The sequence below is a fragment of the Miniopterus natalensis genome, chromosome 15 (assembly GCF_054644295.1).
Source record: "Miniopterus natalensis isolate mMinNat1 chromosome 15, mMinNat1.hap1, whole genome shotgun sequence".
Lineage (NCBI taxonomy): Eukaryota > Metazoa > Chordata > Mammalia > Chiroptera > Miniopteridae > Miniopterus > Miniopterus natalensis.
The window spans coordinates 4,485,164-4,503,398 of NC_142095.1; the positions used below are offsets into that span (position 1 = coordinate 4,485,164).

Below are 18,235 nucleotides of genomic sequence, written 5' to 3' on the forward strand. Positions count from 1 at the left end.
TGATTTCCAAAATGTCTTTATTCTTTACCCACACTTAACTCATCTAAGTTGCTGTACTTGAAATTCTAGATTGAAATTCATTATCCCTCAGAATTTGGAAGACATTTTACCATTGTCTTCAAAAACCTAGTTTTGCGCCCGGCCGGGCGTGGCTCAGCGGTTGAGCATTCACCTAAGATCCAGGCAATCGGGGTTCTATTCCCGGTCAGGGCACATGCCCAGGTTTCAGGCTCAATCAATGACTCTCTCATCATTGATGTTTCTATCTCTCTCTCCCCCTCTCCTTCCCTTTCTCTGAAATCAATAAAGATATATTTTTAACAAACTAGTTTTGCTTTTGAGAAATCCGATACAGTTTGAATTTTTGTAAGTCTGGTTTTTTGTTTGCCTTTCTGAAAACTTAAGATTTTCACTGTGTCTCATGTTCTTAAATTTCTAAAGTTGTTCCTTGCTGTAGGTCTTTTATTTTTTTATCGTTTTCCTGTACTAAGTTTCTAAATTTTACTTTTCACAGTTTATATTCGGTATTATTTTATTTTGTATGAGTACAGCATAGTGGTTAGGTCAGTCCTGTACTTTACATAGTGATCCCCCCAATATTTCCAGCTGCGGTCTTTTTTAATGTTTCTTTTCTTGTGATGTGGTGGTCCTTTTTATTCTTGTGATCTTTAGTTTTGAGAGCAGATATTTTGCCATATTTATTTTCTACTACTTGGGGATATTCCCACATTCCTGCTTAATTCTCAAGAAAATAGAGCATTTTCTGCAAAACCAGCAGAATTCAGGAGTCTCGGTCTCATAAAAATAGATCTAGAAACTGATAGCATTAGTCTCCTCCAAGGGAGGGGGTACTGGTGGCTAGCCACACAGTGAAAGGGAGACCTGACTCTTTATCTGACACCCTCTTGTAAACTTTCAGTTTTTTATCAAGTGCATAATTTCTTATTCAGAAATATAAATTGCATAACACTATACATTGATAGCAGGCTTGAGTCATGTAATCTTCACTTAAACTGTTGGTGTTATTGATGTCACTCAGAGTAGTTGAGGGAGGCAAACATTAATAACTGTAGATTCGGTCATCAAGCCTCTCTTTTGCAACTGTAAAAGAGTGAAAATAAGAATCTTTTTTAAATGTTGTCTGTAAGTTTTACTCCCAGAAGCCTATGTTTAACCTGCCGGCCTATAGCTCCATCCAGATTCTGTAAGAAGCACGGAGATTGATCAGACCGTCTCTTCATTACTTCCCAGAACCATGTGTAGAAGCAGCACAAGCACATAAATTTAGCAGATGCAGCACAAGTGAATGCAGAGTGGTGGGGGAGGTTGTTGGTGTGCGCTCTTGGGTGGTGTCTGGAGAAGGTGGTGGTGATCCCTTGTCAGGCAGTCAGGGCCTTGGCCAGGTCAGGATCTTCATCCTCTGGGTGACATGGCTCCTTCCTCTGGGTGCTGCTGAGTTGGCAAGAGGCATGAGTGGCACATTGTTCCAGGGTAACAGCCTGTCCTGTATGGTCTCGCTCTGGACCCTCTCCCCACTAGGGGTGGAATACTGTTTGCTCCTCCCTGTCCAGCTTCACTCCAAGTGCTGGCTATTGAGGGAAACCACTGCTTTCCTGCCCTGTGCCATTCATAAGGAGGGAGGCTGGTGAGGGTGGGGCGTTAGGGGGTGGTAAATGGGAGGTGCCCCCAGGCCACCTGTGTCCTCTCTGTCCATCAGAGCCCTGGTTTGGCCTCCCCTCCTATAGGCTCTGCGAAGGGAGGAGTTCACCGTGGGGTGGGACTGATTTATACCCATAAGGACCAGAAATTCGGGCAGTCGGTATTTTAGATTGAAATGGGTGTGTGGTAGAAACGTGCAAAGGGGCGTCTAGGACACCATTTTTCGTTACCTAACCCCCATGTTGACAGCAGCTTCAGCATTTTGTTACTTTTTCTTTTTACTTTTTTAAACCAAATGTTTAAATAATTGGAATGACCTTTGTGCTTAGCACCTGGCAGCCGTGGAAGAGAGGAAGATCAAGTCCCTGGTCGCGCTCCTGGTGGAGACACAGATGAAGAAACTGGAGATCAAACTTCGGCATTTTGAGGAGCTGGAGACGATCATGGACAGAGAGAAAGAGGCCGTAAGTGAGGTTTAATTGTGGCTTTTTGACCGATGAACGCTGACCGCCTTCCAGGAAACGCAGATTTGATAAAATAAGTGGTAGATTATCTGAGTACCAGCTTCTCAGACCTCCTACCTTTCCGGTGCATTGTGGTATCATTCTTCCCCCTTGGACTTTCTTCATTACCTGCTTGTTACCTGATTCAAGGGTTTTCTTGATGTCTTGCCTTCTTCTATCTAAATATCAGGTAGTAGGCGCTTCTCTTATCTCGAGTTAAGAGCTTTGTTTCTGTGACCCTTTTAACCAAACCCTCCTCAGACCTGACCCTGGCTCAGCCTCCCATCCCTCTGTGGTGAAGGTAAAGGGCAGGTGGAGCAGCCCGTGGTGATCCCCGAGGAGCATTGTCTGAAGGACACTTTACCTGTTTGGAAGTGGCCCAAAAGGACCAAGGGAGTTATGGAAAAGGCCAAAAATGAGGAAGAAAGCAAAAAAAAAAAGATGAAACAGTCAGGGGAACATTTGGTATATCGGGAATTTTTGGAAAAACAGAAATTAAGCTCTTCGAAGAAACTTTTTTAAGTGAGTTGACTAGGAAAGGAATTGGTGACTTTCTAAGCAGTGTACTAAATTTGAGGATTTAGTTAGGACTGTTGGTGATTATTTTAACTTTTTATCTGCATAGGAGGGACTGGTATCTCTAAATGGTAGAATCTTAAGATCAGAAGTGTTTTAATGTTAGGGATCTGTTTACATTTCTTAAGCTATTTCTTAGTGCTCAGTCCAGGTAAGTACTGGCAAATTGTTCATGATGAATAGCCTCTTAACTATCAGAGTAGCCCATTTTTATTTTTGCCCTAAGACCTGCTCTGCCACTTAAACAGGCATTCTGGCCCTGTGAGGACGGAGAGTCTGCTCCAATAACTCTCCTGCCAGCACCCTACACCATCCCTCCTCCAGTTCCCTGACCTTGGAAGCATCCCTTACCTCACTGGCCCCCTCCTCCCTGGGAGCTTCTGACCACCCCATCTCACCTCCATCACCCTCTGTACCAGCCGTGCCACGTCACGTGCAGGCTTCCCCACGGCCTCTTCTCTGTGCCACCTGTGTACCCTGCCAGCAAGGCCCTTCTCCCCATTTTCCTCCCTCTGTCCCTTAGCCCCGCACCTGTGAATGACATGCCCTCCCCACTTGATGCCATGGCAGCCTAACAGAGCACTTACTGTATTATAATTGCTAGTTCACGTGTCCATCTCCCATAGCAAAGGGGAGACTTTGACGGCAGAATTAACCAAGTGTCTTCGTAAACAGAACTGGCACATATCATAGGCCCCTGTTTAACTGCCTGTTGAATGACCGAGTCAGAAGCTGGAAAAAAGTCCCCTTGGGGGGACCCAATTTAGTTCACTAGTGAAGACCGTTAAGAAAACAAATGACAGTATAGTATGGTCAGCTCCTGTGGGACAGAAAGGACTACCTGGAAGTGGGGGAGAGGGAGAAGGTGTTGGAGAAACTTCCTGAGGTGAGCTGGAGGTTTGAAGAATGAGTACTGGTGTGGAGTGTCCAACCTGTAAGCTGCCCTTTATCATTTCCTAGATTTTTTAGGGACCTGGGGTAATGGGCCATAATACTGTGGATAATGATTGGGTCGTTCTGCTGGCAGCCCGATGTCTTGCTGTCATTCATGAGGCAGAGCTATTGTGTGAGCCTGGAAGATTGGCATGACCCCTGACTGGGCCACCTGCAGAACAATGGATTGTCAAGGGGTTCTTTTCTCAGCTCTCAGTCACTTTCTCTTTAGAGAGTAAGCCTGTGGATTGCCCAGTCTTGTAGCTTCTCCAGTGGAACTATTACCTGGAATAGCAGAGCCCCAGCTTCTGCCCAGTTCTCTCATTGCTTTCCAGGTACCCAGGGGCAGCATGGAGTGGTTCCACTTCTCTCGACTCTTCAGCATTTGTCTTGTGCTGTGGCTTTTGCATAATTATTTATCTCAAATTATATAACTCTACTGTGTTTTCTTGAATCTTTTTTTTTTTTTTTTTTTTAATGTATCTTTATTGATTTCAGAGAGAGGAAAGGAGAGAGAGAGAGAGAAATAGAAACATCAATGATGAGAGTCATTGATCAAGCCCGCAACCCTGGCATGTGCCCTGACCGGGAATCGAACCCCAATCGCCTGGATCCAAGGTCGACGCTCAACTGCTGAGCCATGCCCGGCTGGGCATCGAATCTATTTTTTTATGCTAAGTTCAAATCAGAGCACGTGAGACATTTTGCAGGGTAGTCTCCAACTAGAACAGCTCGTTCTCCACACTGGCTGTGCAAGGTTTCTCTGCACAACCTTTGGTGGTCGGCCTGGCTTTTCTTCATCAGCATCTGGGGCAGGAGCATTCTCTGTACGGGACAGTCCCTGCCTCTATCCACTGGGTGTTGGTAGCACATCTGTATTATTTATTTCTGTGTAAAAAGCTACCCCAAAACCTGGGGGACAGAAAACAGTATCTGACGTGGTTTCTGAGGATTGGGATTCTGAAAGCAGCTTAGCTGGGCAATTGAGGCTCAGGGTATCAGGAAGTTGTATTTTCTTAGAATTCAGCTGAGTTGGAGGGCACACCTTTACGCTTATTTATGTGGCTGCTGGCAGGAGGCTCCCTTGCCATGTGAGCCTTTCCCTGTGCTGCTCTTGGAAAGGCTTCCCTAGAGCGAGTGAAAAGAGAAAGAGCACCCGGAAGGGAAGCCACAGTGTCATTCATTCATGTGTTTTTCAATTACAGTTGACATTCAGTATTGGTTTCAGGTGTACAGCACAGTGATTAGACATTGTATAACTTACGGCGTGATTCCCCTTCCCCCATAAGTCTAGTACCCACCTGGCACCATACACAGTTATTGCAGTACTGACTGTATTCCCTGTCAGTGGTGTCTTTTATAACCTAAACTCGGAAATCACATCCCTTCGTTTCTGCCGTATTCTCTTGGTCACACACCAACCCTGAGTCCAGAGTTGGTGTGGCGTGGGCAGGCTTCAGTGGGGAAGGTGTAAATACTCGGAAGCCGGATCGTTGGGGGCCAGCCTGGAGGCTCACTCTCTCAACCAAAAAGAACCCCATGAACTTCAAAGTGTCTTGTTCATTTCCTGCACAATTAAGACATGACCCCTGTTTCTCTGCCTCAGCACTAGTGTCCTATCTGTCCCTGTGGGAAGCAGAGCTGGGGCTGTTGTTCTGCCTGTGATTTCTACACAGGACTGTTGTGAGGGTTAAGTGAGAGAAGCATGGTACATGTCTGGAATGGTGCCTGGAATACACATAGTGTTCAGTAATACGCCCCTTTATGCAGACTAGTCATCAACAACTATATAGTAAATTCTCATTATGTATAAGCCTTTGTTGGCTTTATGAGCATTTACTGGGCAGTCGCTGTGCTAAACCACTGTGTTTGGGTTTTCTCATTTTATCTCTCAAACTCTGTATGAGAAAAGCCATTAGCAAGAAAATACTGATTGCTTGAAATGTCCTTGGAGAAGAATCCAGCAGTGATGCTGGAGGGGAATGTCAGGCCATTTCTTTGTTAACCCTTCTTACAGATGAAGAGACTGAATGGAGCCTAGATGGGCTATGGTCTATTCTTCAGATAACAGTTCACAAATGACAGGAACTGAGTGTCTTAAACCTGTATTTCTACCTAGAACTTTATAATTTATAAAGAAATGAGCCATTCTTATTTTAACCTAGAGACTCTGAGATATGCAGGGTTTTATCATTCCTTTGTTATGACTCAAGAAAGTTGAGACTGTGGAAAGTGATCTCGCCAGCTGGGCGCAGAGCCTTCTAACGCACTGCTAAGGCCCTCTGCCCACCACACTGCCTCGGCTCACTGCAGGGTACACTCCTGCTCATCTTTACCTGGTAAGCAGTATCTTCAGGGCATATGTTTTTTTAAACAATTGGTTTTGTTCATACAGCATTCAATTTTAAAAATCTTTTCTTAGACTTTAAGAATGAGATGTGGTTCCTAAGAATTGTTAATGCTCTTCAGAATCAAATGTGAAATTTCTCTTTTTCTCTAATGACTTAAAGTCAGATATTCTCTTGAGTGTTAAGTATTTAGTAATTAAGAAGAAAGACATAAAAATTTTAGATCTTTTGAAGGCATTATGAAGACAGCTATAATTAGAGCTCAGTAGTGATTACCGCCCTCTCATAAAGCGCTACTGTTGGAGGAAAGCAGTTACGGAACCTACAGGGAAATGACAGGATGAATAGTATTGACTAGTTCAGGAGGCGATGCTGAGCTGGCACTGGGTTCGCAACTCAGGGAGTCTGCCCAGCAGAGGAGCCTTTGGTGCCAGGCAGGTCACAGCTTTCAGGCTTGGGCTGTGTGGGGGACTGGCGCCACCTGGATAGTCGTGGAGGGGCCAGGCCCTGCCCACAGTATTCCCATTTGGATTAAAGAACAACAGTTTTGAGGCCAATGAGAATGGATCTGGGAGCCGATGTAGTTTATAGCTTCTGGACTAAATGCCCTCTGAGTCTCTGAAGGTCACTTGGCTGTGTGTAGACATTGTAAACCTTCAGGAAGAGACATTGTAGGAAACTCAAAGCTGTGTGAAACCCGGACAGTGTCTTTAAGGAGGTTAGAGGGTAGGTGAGATGTTGACACATTAAGAGACCAAATACTCTGAGGTTTTAGGGCTGTGGCAGTCTAGAGGAGAGGAGGTCATGGTTGGCTGTGATTATCAAGGAAAGCTTCCTAGTGGAGGACTGATCTGAGCTGTGAAAAAGGCCCAGACCCAGAAATCTGGAGAGAATGTCATGATTGCTAAGGAGTCTGAAGAGTGAGCCTGTCCAGAGCTTCTGCAACAAAGGTGATGGATTAAGTTCATTTATTTATTTGACAAATATTTATTGAGCAACCGCTTTGTCTAGGCCTGTAGGGACCAGGAATACAGTAGTGAGTGACACCCAACAAAACTCTTGGGCTTGGTAGAGCATAAATAGTTAATGGTGTTAGGAGATGTTGTGTGCTGTATCTGTGTGTACATACGCATATACTGCGGGTCTGTACATACCTGTTTGTTACAGGCTGGGAGGGGTAAGGGAGGGATTTGAGTTTTAAGTGTTGGCCTCCGAGTAGGCCTGTTAAGAAGCTGGCCATTGGGCTAGCGCTTCAAAGCACGGGACACAGCCTGCACAGAGGCTCTGAGGCAGGGGACGACTGGCATGTCTGGCAACTAAGTAGTACGTGGGTGGGCTGGAGCAGAGATGGAGGAGGGGGTGAGGAGAGTCAGAGGTGATGGTGACCGAAGCACAGCGCTTCCTGTGAGCCGCCCAGAGGCCTCTCATTTTCTTCTGATTCACATGTGGAGTAAATGCAGAGAACTGGCATGATCCTCCTTGCTCTTTAGCAGGGGTTGGTCCATCTGCTGTATTGTAGAGAATAAACTACAGTGACGAGGTTAGTAAAGGGGGACTGGTGTGGAGCTGCTGAGGGGATCCACGTGGGATGACTGTGGCTTGTTCCAGGACGGCAGCCAGACGTGAAGAGAAAGGTCAAGTTCTGGGTAGATTTTAAAGGTCTTGCTAATAGGATATCGCCACACATACAGGATGTACATTTAGAAAAGTTCATTGTACTTTATGACAAATTTAAGAAGAAAAAACAAAAATCCAAAAAGTGAGTTTTGTGCTGCCTCAGGAGAACTGTATTTAGCTTTGTTTTCTGCATATTTGTAGTAACTCAGCTCTGTGCTGCCTGTCGTGTAACTGAGTCTGTTGTTAGACATGGACCGTTACCTTACAGGTAGTTTTATTTAAGATTAAGAAAGCTGTGCCCTGTAGCAGGTTTAGTTCTGAATTAAAAAAACACATGGCTTCAGGAAGCAAGCACACTGCGCCGAGGAGAGTGACCAGTCACGGCAGTGGGGCCGCTCCCCCTTGCGTTTCTGCCCCCCGAACCCCACGTGGAAGCAGAAGCCAGGTGGTGGTATTTCCCACAGGTGTAGGAGGAATGATGTGTCTATTTGGGGCTTGGTTCTTAAGCAGAGGTCTGGTCACTGCCACCAGACATTTCAGTAGAAGGTGTGATTATTTACTTCAGTTCTGAGCCAAGTCCTGGAGGCTCTGAGTTTCAGCTGGTATTTTAGTCCTTGACAATGTGGAAGGATTTTGTGGCCCCCCCGCCTCCCTTCTTTTACTCCTTCCCATGCCCCTCCCTGCTTTATGCAGATGAAGTCGGGAGAAGAGCTTTGTGTGAACTTCAGCTGCACTTGCAGCTGTGTCTGTTTGGTGTGTTGGTGCAGAAAAGTGCTCTGTTGTGCTCTGTTCCGCTTGGACCACAGTGCAGGAGTGAAGGGGGAAAGGAGGCCGGGTTTGAATGCAATTGGCGGATGTGCCTCAGAGCAGGGCTACAGGCAGCTCTGTGTGCAGCGGGGCCCGAGAGCCAGGCTGGAGCCATCAAGAAGGTGGACAGATTCGTTCACATCCGGTTTGGGGGAGTAATTTACACTTCAGTTTAGGTGTGGGGACTTGATCCATAGTCCTAGGAAATGGAGGAAGGAGAGAAGAAATCGAGATGTCTGTGCCATATAACTGGGGCAGTTTTTAGCATTTTGTTTTTTGGTTACAAAAATAGTGTGTGTGATGAAACATTTTTTCAAATCATAAATAAATGAATAAATTATGAAGTCTTACCTACCCTCAATTTTATTCCAAGGAATAATACTGTTTATAATTTGGTGTCTTCCAGAACATTTTCATTGTATATATAACATGCTTATACCTGGACACAAAGTTGTTGCTTTTTAATATAATTGTTGCAACTTTTTAAAAAATTTCCATGTATCTTAGAAATAACTGTACATCAAAAACGATACTTTAATGACTGACCTTACGCACACATTGTTTTCTAGGACAGCTTTCCAAATGTGAATCACTGGGTCATTGGTTAAACACATTTAAAATTTGCTCAGTACTGTAACACTCTTCTAAAAAATTCCCAGTTGACATTCTTTCTGATTGCCAGAGAAGTGAGGGCAGTCTTCAGTTGCCTTCAACAGTGATAAGGTGTTCACACAACAGGGGTTTCTTTTGCATGAGGCCAGGGTGTGTCCATGATTTTGCTGCATGTGCCCAAGAACAGATCAGGTGCTCCTGGAGCCAGCTGGTGGCCTGCTCTCTGGGTCTCTCTCGTCTCCGGGGACCGGTTTATCCCACATTGGAGCTTAAGCTTAAACTGGGTTCTCTCTCAGGGGTGTATGTGTTTAATCACTCATCATTTTTAATTCTTCTAATTACTTTCTTTTAATTACCTTCTGTGTTTTGAAGTGACAAAAGAAATGCATGAAAAAATAGTATAATTAAGGTTAGTTCATTGTAGGCAAGGAAAATTGGACAATATTTTCCCCCACGGTTAATACCTTGATACTAAGCTCAGCTTCCAAAGAATTCTAGGCTGGTGCAGTTAAAAACAAACAAACAAACTAAGATAAGTAATGCAGAGACTAAAATTTCCCTTCAGAGACACACTCTCTCCCTCCAGTAATAGTGCAGCGTCTTTATAAAGCAGCTCTTGACCTAAATTCCACAGTTCTTACGTAACTGCAGGGCTGGAGCCAAGCTGTCCAGGCCAGTAGTGGCTCAACAAGAACATAGGTAGGAGGTCCTTTTTTGGCAGCCTCTTAAAGTGTAACCTCAGCAAAGTTCTAAATTTCCTAGAAAGAATGTTAGAAAAAAGCAAAACCTAGGATCTATGGTCAGAATCATTAAATCCCTTTTTTATCAGTCTCTCTTACTGGTGTTATCTCACTGATTAGTCTTGAGCAGAGATGGACTTCCACAGGATTCTCTTGCTGTTTACATCTTCCAACTCTCTTTTCATCCTGCTAACAAGGAAAGCAGTTAAGCCGGGCCAGGCTTTACCCCCTTGGGGTCACCCTCTCTAGAAAAAGAAGAATCCACACAGTCTGTTAGCACCCTGTCTCACCACCTTCTGATAACTCAACCTGCACAAAATCATTCATTTCAGAAAATATACTTCTTCCTAGGGACACTCTGAAAGCCAGCTAACCAAAACTCAGGACAGAAGCCATGCCATCTCCCTCTTCTTTTCTCCTACTCGTCACCTGGCTGTGTGATCTCACACTGTGCCCGTGGTCTGTCTTCCCACAACCCATCCATCCATGCACATTCCCTAGTCGCTACTCCTGATGACCAGTGATGTTTCTCACTCAGTTTCACGGGGATGTCTCTGCTAACAGCCCAGGTTCTTAGGCTAATTCTCATGCATGTTCCATTTAGTTTTGCTAATGATAGTATATAGTATTTATCTGAAAGCTAAAATGTTAATTTCCTTAACCTGTTAAATGCCTTGGAATAGTGCTAGCCAACAGAAGTGTAGTGTGAGCCATATATGTAATTTTAAAGTTTTCTACTAGCCAGATTAAAAATCCAGTGTATACAAAATACTATTTCAACATGTAATCAATATGGAAAATTACTTTTTTTCGTACTCAGTCTTTAAAATTTAGTGTGCACGTTACACTTTCAGCACATCTCATCCTGATAAGCCACATTTCAGGTGCTTAGGCGCCATTTGTGGCTTGTGGCTGCTGTGTTGGACGGCATAGCTCTAGTGAATACTTTCTGGTGACTCAGATCTTACTATTGAAATGGTGGAATGGAACATTATTGAAAAGAAATAGATCTGTTAACCTTCCTTATGATCTTTATGCTACTTAATTCTAGAAGTCTGGATTTTTATTTCCCTCCTTTTTCAAGTTGATTTTCTTTTTCAGCCCTGAATTAAATTAATTTTGATAGCATCCCATTCTCTGAACTGTTGGGCATATGGTTTCTGAGTTTCTTGGCACGTATAATAACTTTTCTGTTTTAATTTGGGTTTCAGGAAGATTATCTTGAATGTTGAAATGCTTATATTCAAACCAAGACGCATGCAGATTTTTATGCAGACATCTAAAATACACTGTGAATGTGTCACCCCAGTGTAATTTGGGGTACTTGAAAGCCAAAATTTACAGTGGCGCTGCCAAAGTTCCACATAGAAGATGTGTGTCTTTGCAGCTAAGGCACACACTAAGAACATTAACTCTGGTGTCATATTCTAAAATAGTAACCCAAAGGATCACATCCAGAAGAGAGCACCTAGGGAGGTTGGGGGACTTGAAATACTAGCATCTGAGGGACAGGAGTTGCTTATTTCACCTGGGGCAGGTATGGAAACTTTTTAAATACTTGAAGGCGTATCGAACAGAGATTACACGTGTCCTGAGTGGACCCAGACGACAATAGCCCCACCGGATGATGGTCGTAAGGAAAGGCAGACCTTATACTTAACACAGGGAAGGCCTTTGACCCCAGTAACAGGTGTCCAAGTAGAAATATGCTACTCAAGAAATAATGCCTTTTCTCTCTGTAGACGGAGGAGAGGTGACTATGTAACTGGTGAGGAATAGGGGATTCAGGGATCAGGTGGGTGTCCTGTGTGTCATCCATTCCCAAGAGCCTCTTCGGTGTCATCTCTCTTCCCCTTCCTTTTCTTAACAGTTAGAGCAGCAGAGGCAGCAGTTGCTTACGGAACGCCAGAACTTCCACATGGAGCAGCTGAAATATGCAGAGTTGCGAGCCCGCCAGCAAATGGAGCAGCAGCATGGGCAGAACCCTCCACAGGGACACCAGCACTCAGGAGGGCCTGGCCTGGTGCCGCTGGGGGCAGCAGGGCACCCCAGCATGATGCCTCACCAGCAGCCCCCACCCTACCCTCTGCTGCAGCACCAGATGCCACCGCCCCACCCGCCCCAGCCAGGTGAGAGGATGCTCTGCCTGATTCCAAGGTGATACCTCAGCACTGCCCCCGTGACGCAAATACCATCGTTCCCTTAGGAAGGCGATGCCAGAAAAAGAAGAGTTCATAGAAGTAGACTTTAGAATAGAAACAGGTCATTTCCCTCCTTTTACTTTCTCACAGAAATGGCTTAAGTGAATTTGTGAAGGGTCGTTGCATGTATGAATATTTTTTAAAAATCTGATACTCTCTTATAATGTTTTATTGCAATATAATGTACATATGGAAAACTATACAAATCATAACTAATTGAGGCTGGTGAATTTTAACAAAGAGACTGTGCCTGTGGGACCAATACTCAGAAGCCCCTCGTACTCCTCAGTCTCTCCCCTCCCAAGAGTGACACCTGTCCTGATTGCTAGCACTACAGGCTCATTGGGCTGGTCTTGACTGTTCTCTGAGTGGAATCACCCAGTGAGTTGGTTTGTGTCTGACTCTTTCCACACTGTGTGTGAGGTGCATTCATGTTGCGTTGAGTGGTGGCCTTTTCTGTTGGCTCCATGTTCCACTCTGGGGCTCCCCCATGGTTTACTAGTTGTCCCTTCTCCTGTTGATGGTTTCAGTGTTCTGAAGAGTGTGTGCCCCTGTGCATGTGCATGTGTCTTTGGGGACAGAGATACACATCTCTGTCGTGTCCCCGAGCAGTGGTATGTGGTGTGCACCTAGAATGGGCTGTAGGATATGCACGGGTTCACATCAGGAGATGCTACCACAGTTTCCCTCAGTGGTCATGCCGGTTTACCCTCCCTCCAGTGATGTGTGAGAGCTACAACTCAAGGCAGTCAGTTTTCCTAATTGGCCCTTGTGTGGGGTTGCTTTGGAGTTTGAGAGTAAAATGAAATCATATATTAGTAAAATTATAGAACAGCAATAAATTAACCTGTAGTTAGTTCAAAGTTACCTTAATACCAGTTCAGAAAAGGCTGGTTCTACAAGTGAATCTGGTGCGGCATGTTCTGGAGGCCGGCTAGAGGGGCAGGCGAGGTGCTCCATGCCGTGTTAGGTGGATAATGGTGTTAGTGTCTGGTTTGCCACGGGTTTAAGTCAAGGACTATGAGCATGGTCCTTCCAGCGGGTATTTCCTAAGTTCTAGAAAAGTTAGGCCACAGCCTGTTAGGAGTTGAGGATAATTATTCAGGTCAGTAGGCTAGTTTGAGTCTTTGGCCAGACTTTATGGTGTGTGAAGAAAGGAGAAAATCAGTCTCTGAAAGCCAGCAAGGTTGGGGAGGTGGCGAGAAGACCAAGACAAATGTATCACTAAGGGGTTAACTTGTCCGGCTTTCTGACTAAGATTCGTAGAGTTTATATAATTATGTAGATAAATAACCTTTTCTCCACAAAACTGGCCATCAGTTTGTATTAGAGCCCGTTAAAATAGCAGCTTCATGCGTGAATCTGCCAGGCTGTCAAACACACATGGGCTCAGGCACCAGAGTGGTTGATGCAAACTGACACCTGTATGTATTCCATTTAGTTTGTGCCTCTGCAGCCCTCTGCCCCCACCTCTGGAATTTCTTTAGATACTTGCAGTTGTGTAAAGCGTGCTATTGGTGCGCTGCTCTCTCTCTGTTCCTGGGCTCTTTTATTATCGGTCCTACTCCTAACTCATCTGAGAACTCCAGCCTTTTCTGGGTTTGTTCCTGTATCTGATAGTGTCCCAAGTTGTTTGTACCAACAGAAAGGCAAAGGAAGTACCTATAGCAGAATGTTTCTGGTATACATTTGGCAAGTGGGGACTGGAGGAGGCCATAGCCGTCTTTCTACCACCTTAGGTTTTGCCAAGCTTCAGAAAATTCGCAGCACTGCATTTCATCTTTTCATTTAAATTGTAAAGCAGGGTGCTTTCACGGAGTGATTCCTAAATTAAAGCCCTACCAGTCCTCGCTGTAAGACTGCCGTTCCAGATGGCACAGGATGAATAGTCATGATGGCACCAGCTCTAGAGCACATACATAGCGTCCCCTGGCCACACCCTGGGCCACAGTACCCATGACAGCACTTGGGGAACCAAGAAGCAGGTGGCCTGGGTAATGGCTGCTGCTTCCTGAGGTGCCCTTGATTGTGCTGCTTACTCAAGCAAGGGGGGTGCCCCTGACTGCTGTGTGTCTCCTTTAAGGTAAGGTAGGCAGTCCTCTAGGGGCCTTGGCACCTATTTAAAATAAGATTCCTGTCAGTGGGTTGAGGCGAAAGAAGACAACAAAAATCTCCTATGTAAGTGCAGTGCGAGCGCTGCCCTCCCCTGGGCATTTGTAGTAAAGGACAGTCTCTGGAGCATTGGTGCCTGAGGATCTGGAGTGAGCTGCCGCTATAGAGGAGCCTTTGTGTGTGTGTCTGTGTGAGGAAGCAGAGGGGAAGGATGTGCTGGTTTAAATATGTTTACGGTTTCTTTACTATTAGTGTCTAAGAATTGTTAGACTAATTTATTAATCAGAATAGGAATTGCTCTGATTTGATTGAAAACTCAGACATAGTAGAGATGATGTTTTAATGATAAATCTAGGACATTTTGCATCAATTACTCAAATATTGGTGGTTCAAGGAAACTTAACCCCAAGACATTAGGCACTTAGCTTTTAAGCCTCCAAGGGGGGCTCTTTCTGTGGGTAAGAGAGCTCAGGAAAGGATCACAGGCAGTCATCACGCTGTCCCAGCCCACCATAGACTCAGCCCCACACTGAAAACAGAAAGGACTAGTTCATCCGTCAGCCAGGGTTTGCTTATCTGAGGTGCCTTTGGTCCTGCCTGCATCACGTGATAGCAAGGTTGCCGAGCCACTTTCCGGAGTAGCAGGTTCCCCTCACAAAAAGAACAGTGATGGCTCGGTCCTCAACAAAGAGCTGCTGTGGCAGGCGCCCCGGAAGCCCCTGGGAGGAGCAGTCTCGGAGGAGCTCCAGCTTCCCCTCACTTGGCCTTGATTTTGTTATTTCCGTTCTCTGGGGGACTCAGCCAGGGGACGTGCTGTGGGAGGTTACAAATGTGCTCAAGACTGAAAATTCAGAGCTCTCTTTCCTCCTCTCCTTGTCTCATGTTCTTTATCTAGTTACCGCTCCCATCCTGGATAAAAATTAAATCCTTAAATAATATTCCATTAGGCATGATGGGCGTAATGCTTTAGTAAAAAGAGCTAATAAACCTGAGAGTATGAGGGATTTTTCCACCAGGCTATACCTAATTTTAGCAAACCTTTCCATTTTCTAGGCTTCAGATGCCTGCTGTTTAAAAAAAAAAAAACCACACACACACAAAAACCTTGTATGTAGGCCAGACTCCCACCAGTTTATGCTTTGATACTGCTGTTTTGAAGCCACAGCTCACTCTCTCACCTCCCTCTCTATTGGGAAAGGAAATACCTGAATTTTTTTTAAGTGGAAAATATATAAATGAACTCTCTTTATTTTGTTTGGTTAAGGCCTGCTCTTGTGCATGTCAGGTTTATGCAGGACAGATTTCTTCATGTTTAGTAAGAATGAATGGAAATGCACTCAGACATTGTCATCCATTTAAAAATGGCGAGATCTAGAACACCAGAAAAGCCACAAGGATGTTTAGATTTCATGAGGATAGGGATTGCTTTATAAGAAATTGATCTGCAGTCTCCTCAATCTCTTACATTCTACCTCATGTCAATTTCAAGCCTTAGAAATTAGCTTTTCCGAGGAGAGCTACTCCTTTGAGGCAGGGTGGTGTGAAGGAGGATGAGCCTCAAGGTCAGGCAGACCTGGGTTTGAATCTCAGCTCAGTCTTTGTTCCTTGTGACTTTGGACCAGATGACATAGCCTCCCTGACGCTTAATTCTTTGTCTTCGTAACAGCCTGGAGGATTCAGTGAGATAGCTGCCACTGCCTGGCAGTGCAGGACCAGATGCAGAGAGAGGTTCTGGTCTCCCCTCTACCTGTTCTCTGCGCCCACTGCCCTAGGTGCACCAGCACTGAGTCGAGTAGCCTGTGACAGCAGTGACCTCTAGATGGTCAGGGACATCCTCACTCTTCGTGCTCTGGCTTTCCTGAGAAGTGTCTCTGTGCAAGGTCCCACAAGCAGGACTCTTCTCTAGTCCTTCCATTTTACTGCCACCTCTCCTAAGGAGCCATCGCCCTCTCATATAGTGACATTATTGCCCTGTTTGTGACAAGAGGATAGAGAAAACTTTGTTTTTCAGAAGGCTCTGGAATTTATAGCAAGAGGAAGAAGAGGTTTTTAAGTTGTTGGGCTTACAGCCTTGGAAAACTCCGAAGCTGTCCAATCCCAGCTTGTTGTCATAAAGATACAGGGAAATAGGTAAGTGGGCCACTGCTGCGGGCCCTGACAGCAAGAGCCTACAGGCTTATCCCAGTGCGGGCAGCACGGCCGTCATCTCTAGCTCTGTGTTGATCTGCCACCGATTCTCCTCTTTGTCAGATTGTCTCCCTGCTGGGACGCGCCCTCTGAGCTGTTGGTTTGGAGGATTGTCTCTGCCTGGAGCTGGGTATGGGCTGAAGAACTGACTCACTTGGTGGCAGCAGGGTTTGTGTCACATAGGCTGCTGGAAGAGAGATGGACCCCCCTGCAGACCTTCATCACAGGGGGCCCTGTGGTTACAGTACCATCTCTGGAGCCAGGGTCCCCTGTTGACACACTTGATGATGCTCGGCAAGTTACTCAGTCTTTATGTCTTCCCTTTGCACAAACTTGTCGACTTAAATTACCAAAAATTTATTCTCTCGCAGTTCTAGGAGCTAGAAGATTGGACCTCAAGCATTCTTATTTCCAGCTGTCTCAGACTTTATGTTTAAAAACCTGTATTCAGCCCAGCCGGCATGCCTCAGCGGTTGAGCGTTGACCTAGGATCCAGGAGATTGGGGTTCGATTCCTGGTCGGGGCATATGCCCAGGTTTTAGGCTAAATCCCCAGTAGGGGGCGTGCAGGAGGCAGCTGATCAATGACTCATCATTGATGTTTCTCTCTCTCTCCCTCTCCCTTCCTCTCTCTGAAATAAAGACATATTAAAAAATAATAATAAAAATAAAAAATAAAAACCTGTATTCAGTTTCATACAATTGACCTTACCTAGATACTAAAGCCCCTGGATTTTAACACAAGAAAAAAACGGCAGAGATTCTTTTTCCTCATTCTGTAGAGAGTATAATTTACCCTTACATAAAAGAGCTTAAATCTTGGTGTGTGCCTATTAAACTACTTTCCTTTGTTTGTAGCTTTTTAAAACCAATCCCCACAGCCAAACCACTGAGTTCAAGAACTAATAAATATCCACCATCATTCTAGAACAAGACTGGCAAACTCCAACCTGTAGGCCAGACTGACTCAGCTCCTGTGTTGTATGGGCCATAGACTAAGAATGGTTTTTACAATTTAAATAGGTGAGGAAATCTCAAAAGAGAAAGAATGTTGATATCACATGAAAATTATCTGAAGTTCACATTTCAGAGTCTATTAATAAAGATGTATGGGGACACAGCTATAACTATCTGTTACATATCATTTTTGACTGCCCTCATGCTACAACAGCAAAGCTGAATAGCTGTGACAGTGACCACATGACCTAAAAAGTCCAAATAGTTACTATCTGGCTCTTTACAGAAAAGTAAAGAGCTACAGTTTTAAGGTCTCAGTGTGATGCTGAATATAGGAGGTATTTTACTATTCTTGTGGCTGGCATCTCATATCATTAATTTCAGAATAGTAGGAAGAGATAGAGCGGTTGTCTCTCTCACCCTATCCCGCCTGCCCCCTTGGTTCTCCAGGGTTGCGGGGTTCTTCTTGGTGGGGGATAGATGGAGAGATTTTTTTGTGAGCAGGACTTGGGGATTTCAATCACAATCCCTTTTTAATGGTGATTTCACAGTAGTGACCAAACCCCTCTTGGACATACTTCCCATGAAGCCTGTGCCACAAAGTCTTGACTGAGCTGTGGTCCTTGGACTCTGCGCTGACTTGCTGTTAAAATCCTTCTCTCCCTTCCCTGTGGTCTCTGCTTGGCATTTGGTGTCCTCAGGTAGATATTTGACAATTCACTGTTCACCCAAACTAACGGGAATGAATGCTTTCTTTTAGGATGCTTTTTTTGTGATTGCTTCTTTTGGCTACCTGCCTATACCAGGGTTTAAGGTAGTCATTCACTCCTCAGACCTGCTCGATTATCCCCCCACTCCCCAAAAATATAAAAAAAATGAAAACCAGGCATAGAGATTATTGCAGATACTGCTCTGTTGGTATTTCAGAGCCTTTGGGGAGTCCAGTATTGGTCTGTATGGAGCAGTCTTGGGTAGTAATTGATG

At 44.9% G+C, this 18,235-nt stretch overlaps 1 protein-coding gene across 1 annotated transcript in view; it reads left to right on the top strand.

Moving 5' to 3' along the window:
• SMARCC1 (SWI/SNF related BAF chromatin remodeling complex subunit C1) overlaps positions 1 to 18,235 on the top strand; it is an 81,186-nt gene that overhangs the window by 58,477 nt on the left and 4,474 nt on the right. The window contains exons 25-26 of the mRNA XM_087824791.1: positions 1,989 to 2,123; positions 11,666 to 11,924. Coding sequence (XP_087680917.1) covers positions 1,989 to 2,123; positions 11,666 to 11,924 — 394 coding nt within the window. The remainder of the gene's footprint in view (positions 1 to 1,988; positions 2,124 to 11,665; positions 11,925 to 18,235) is intronic.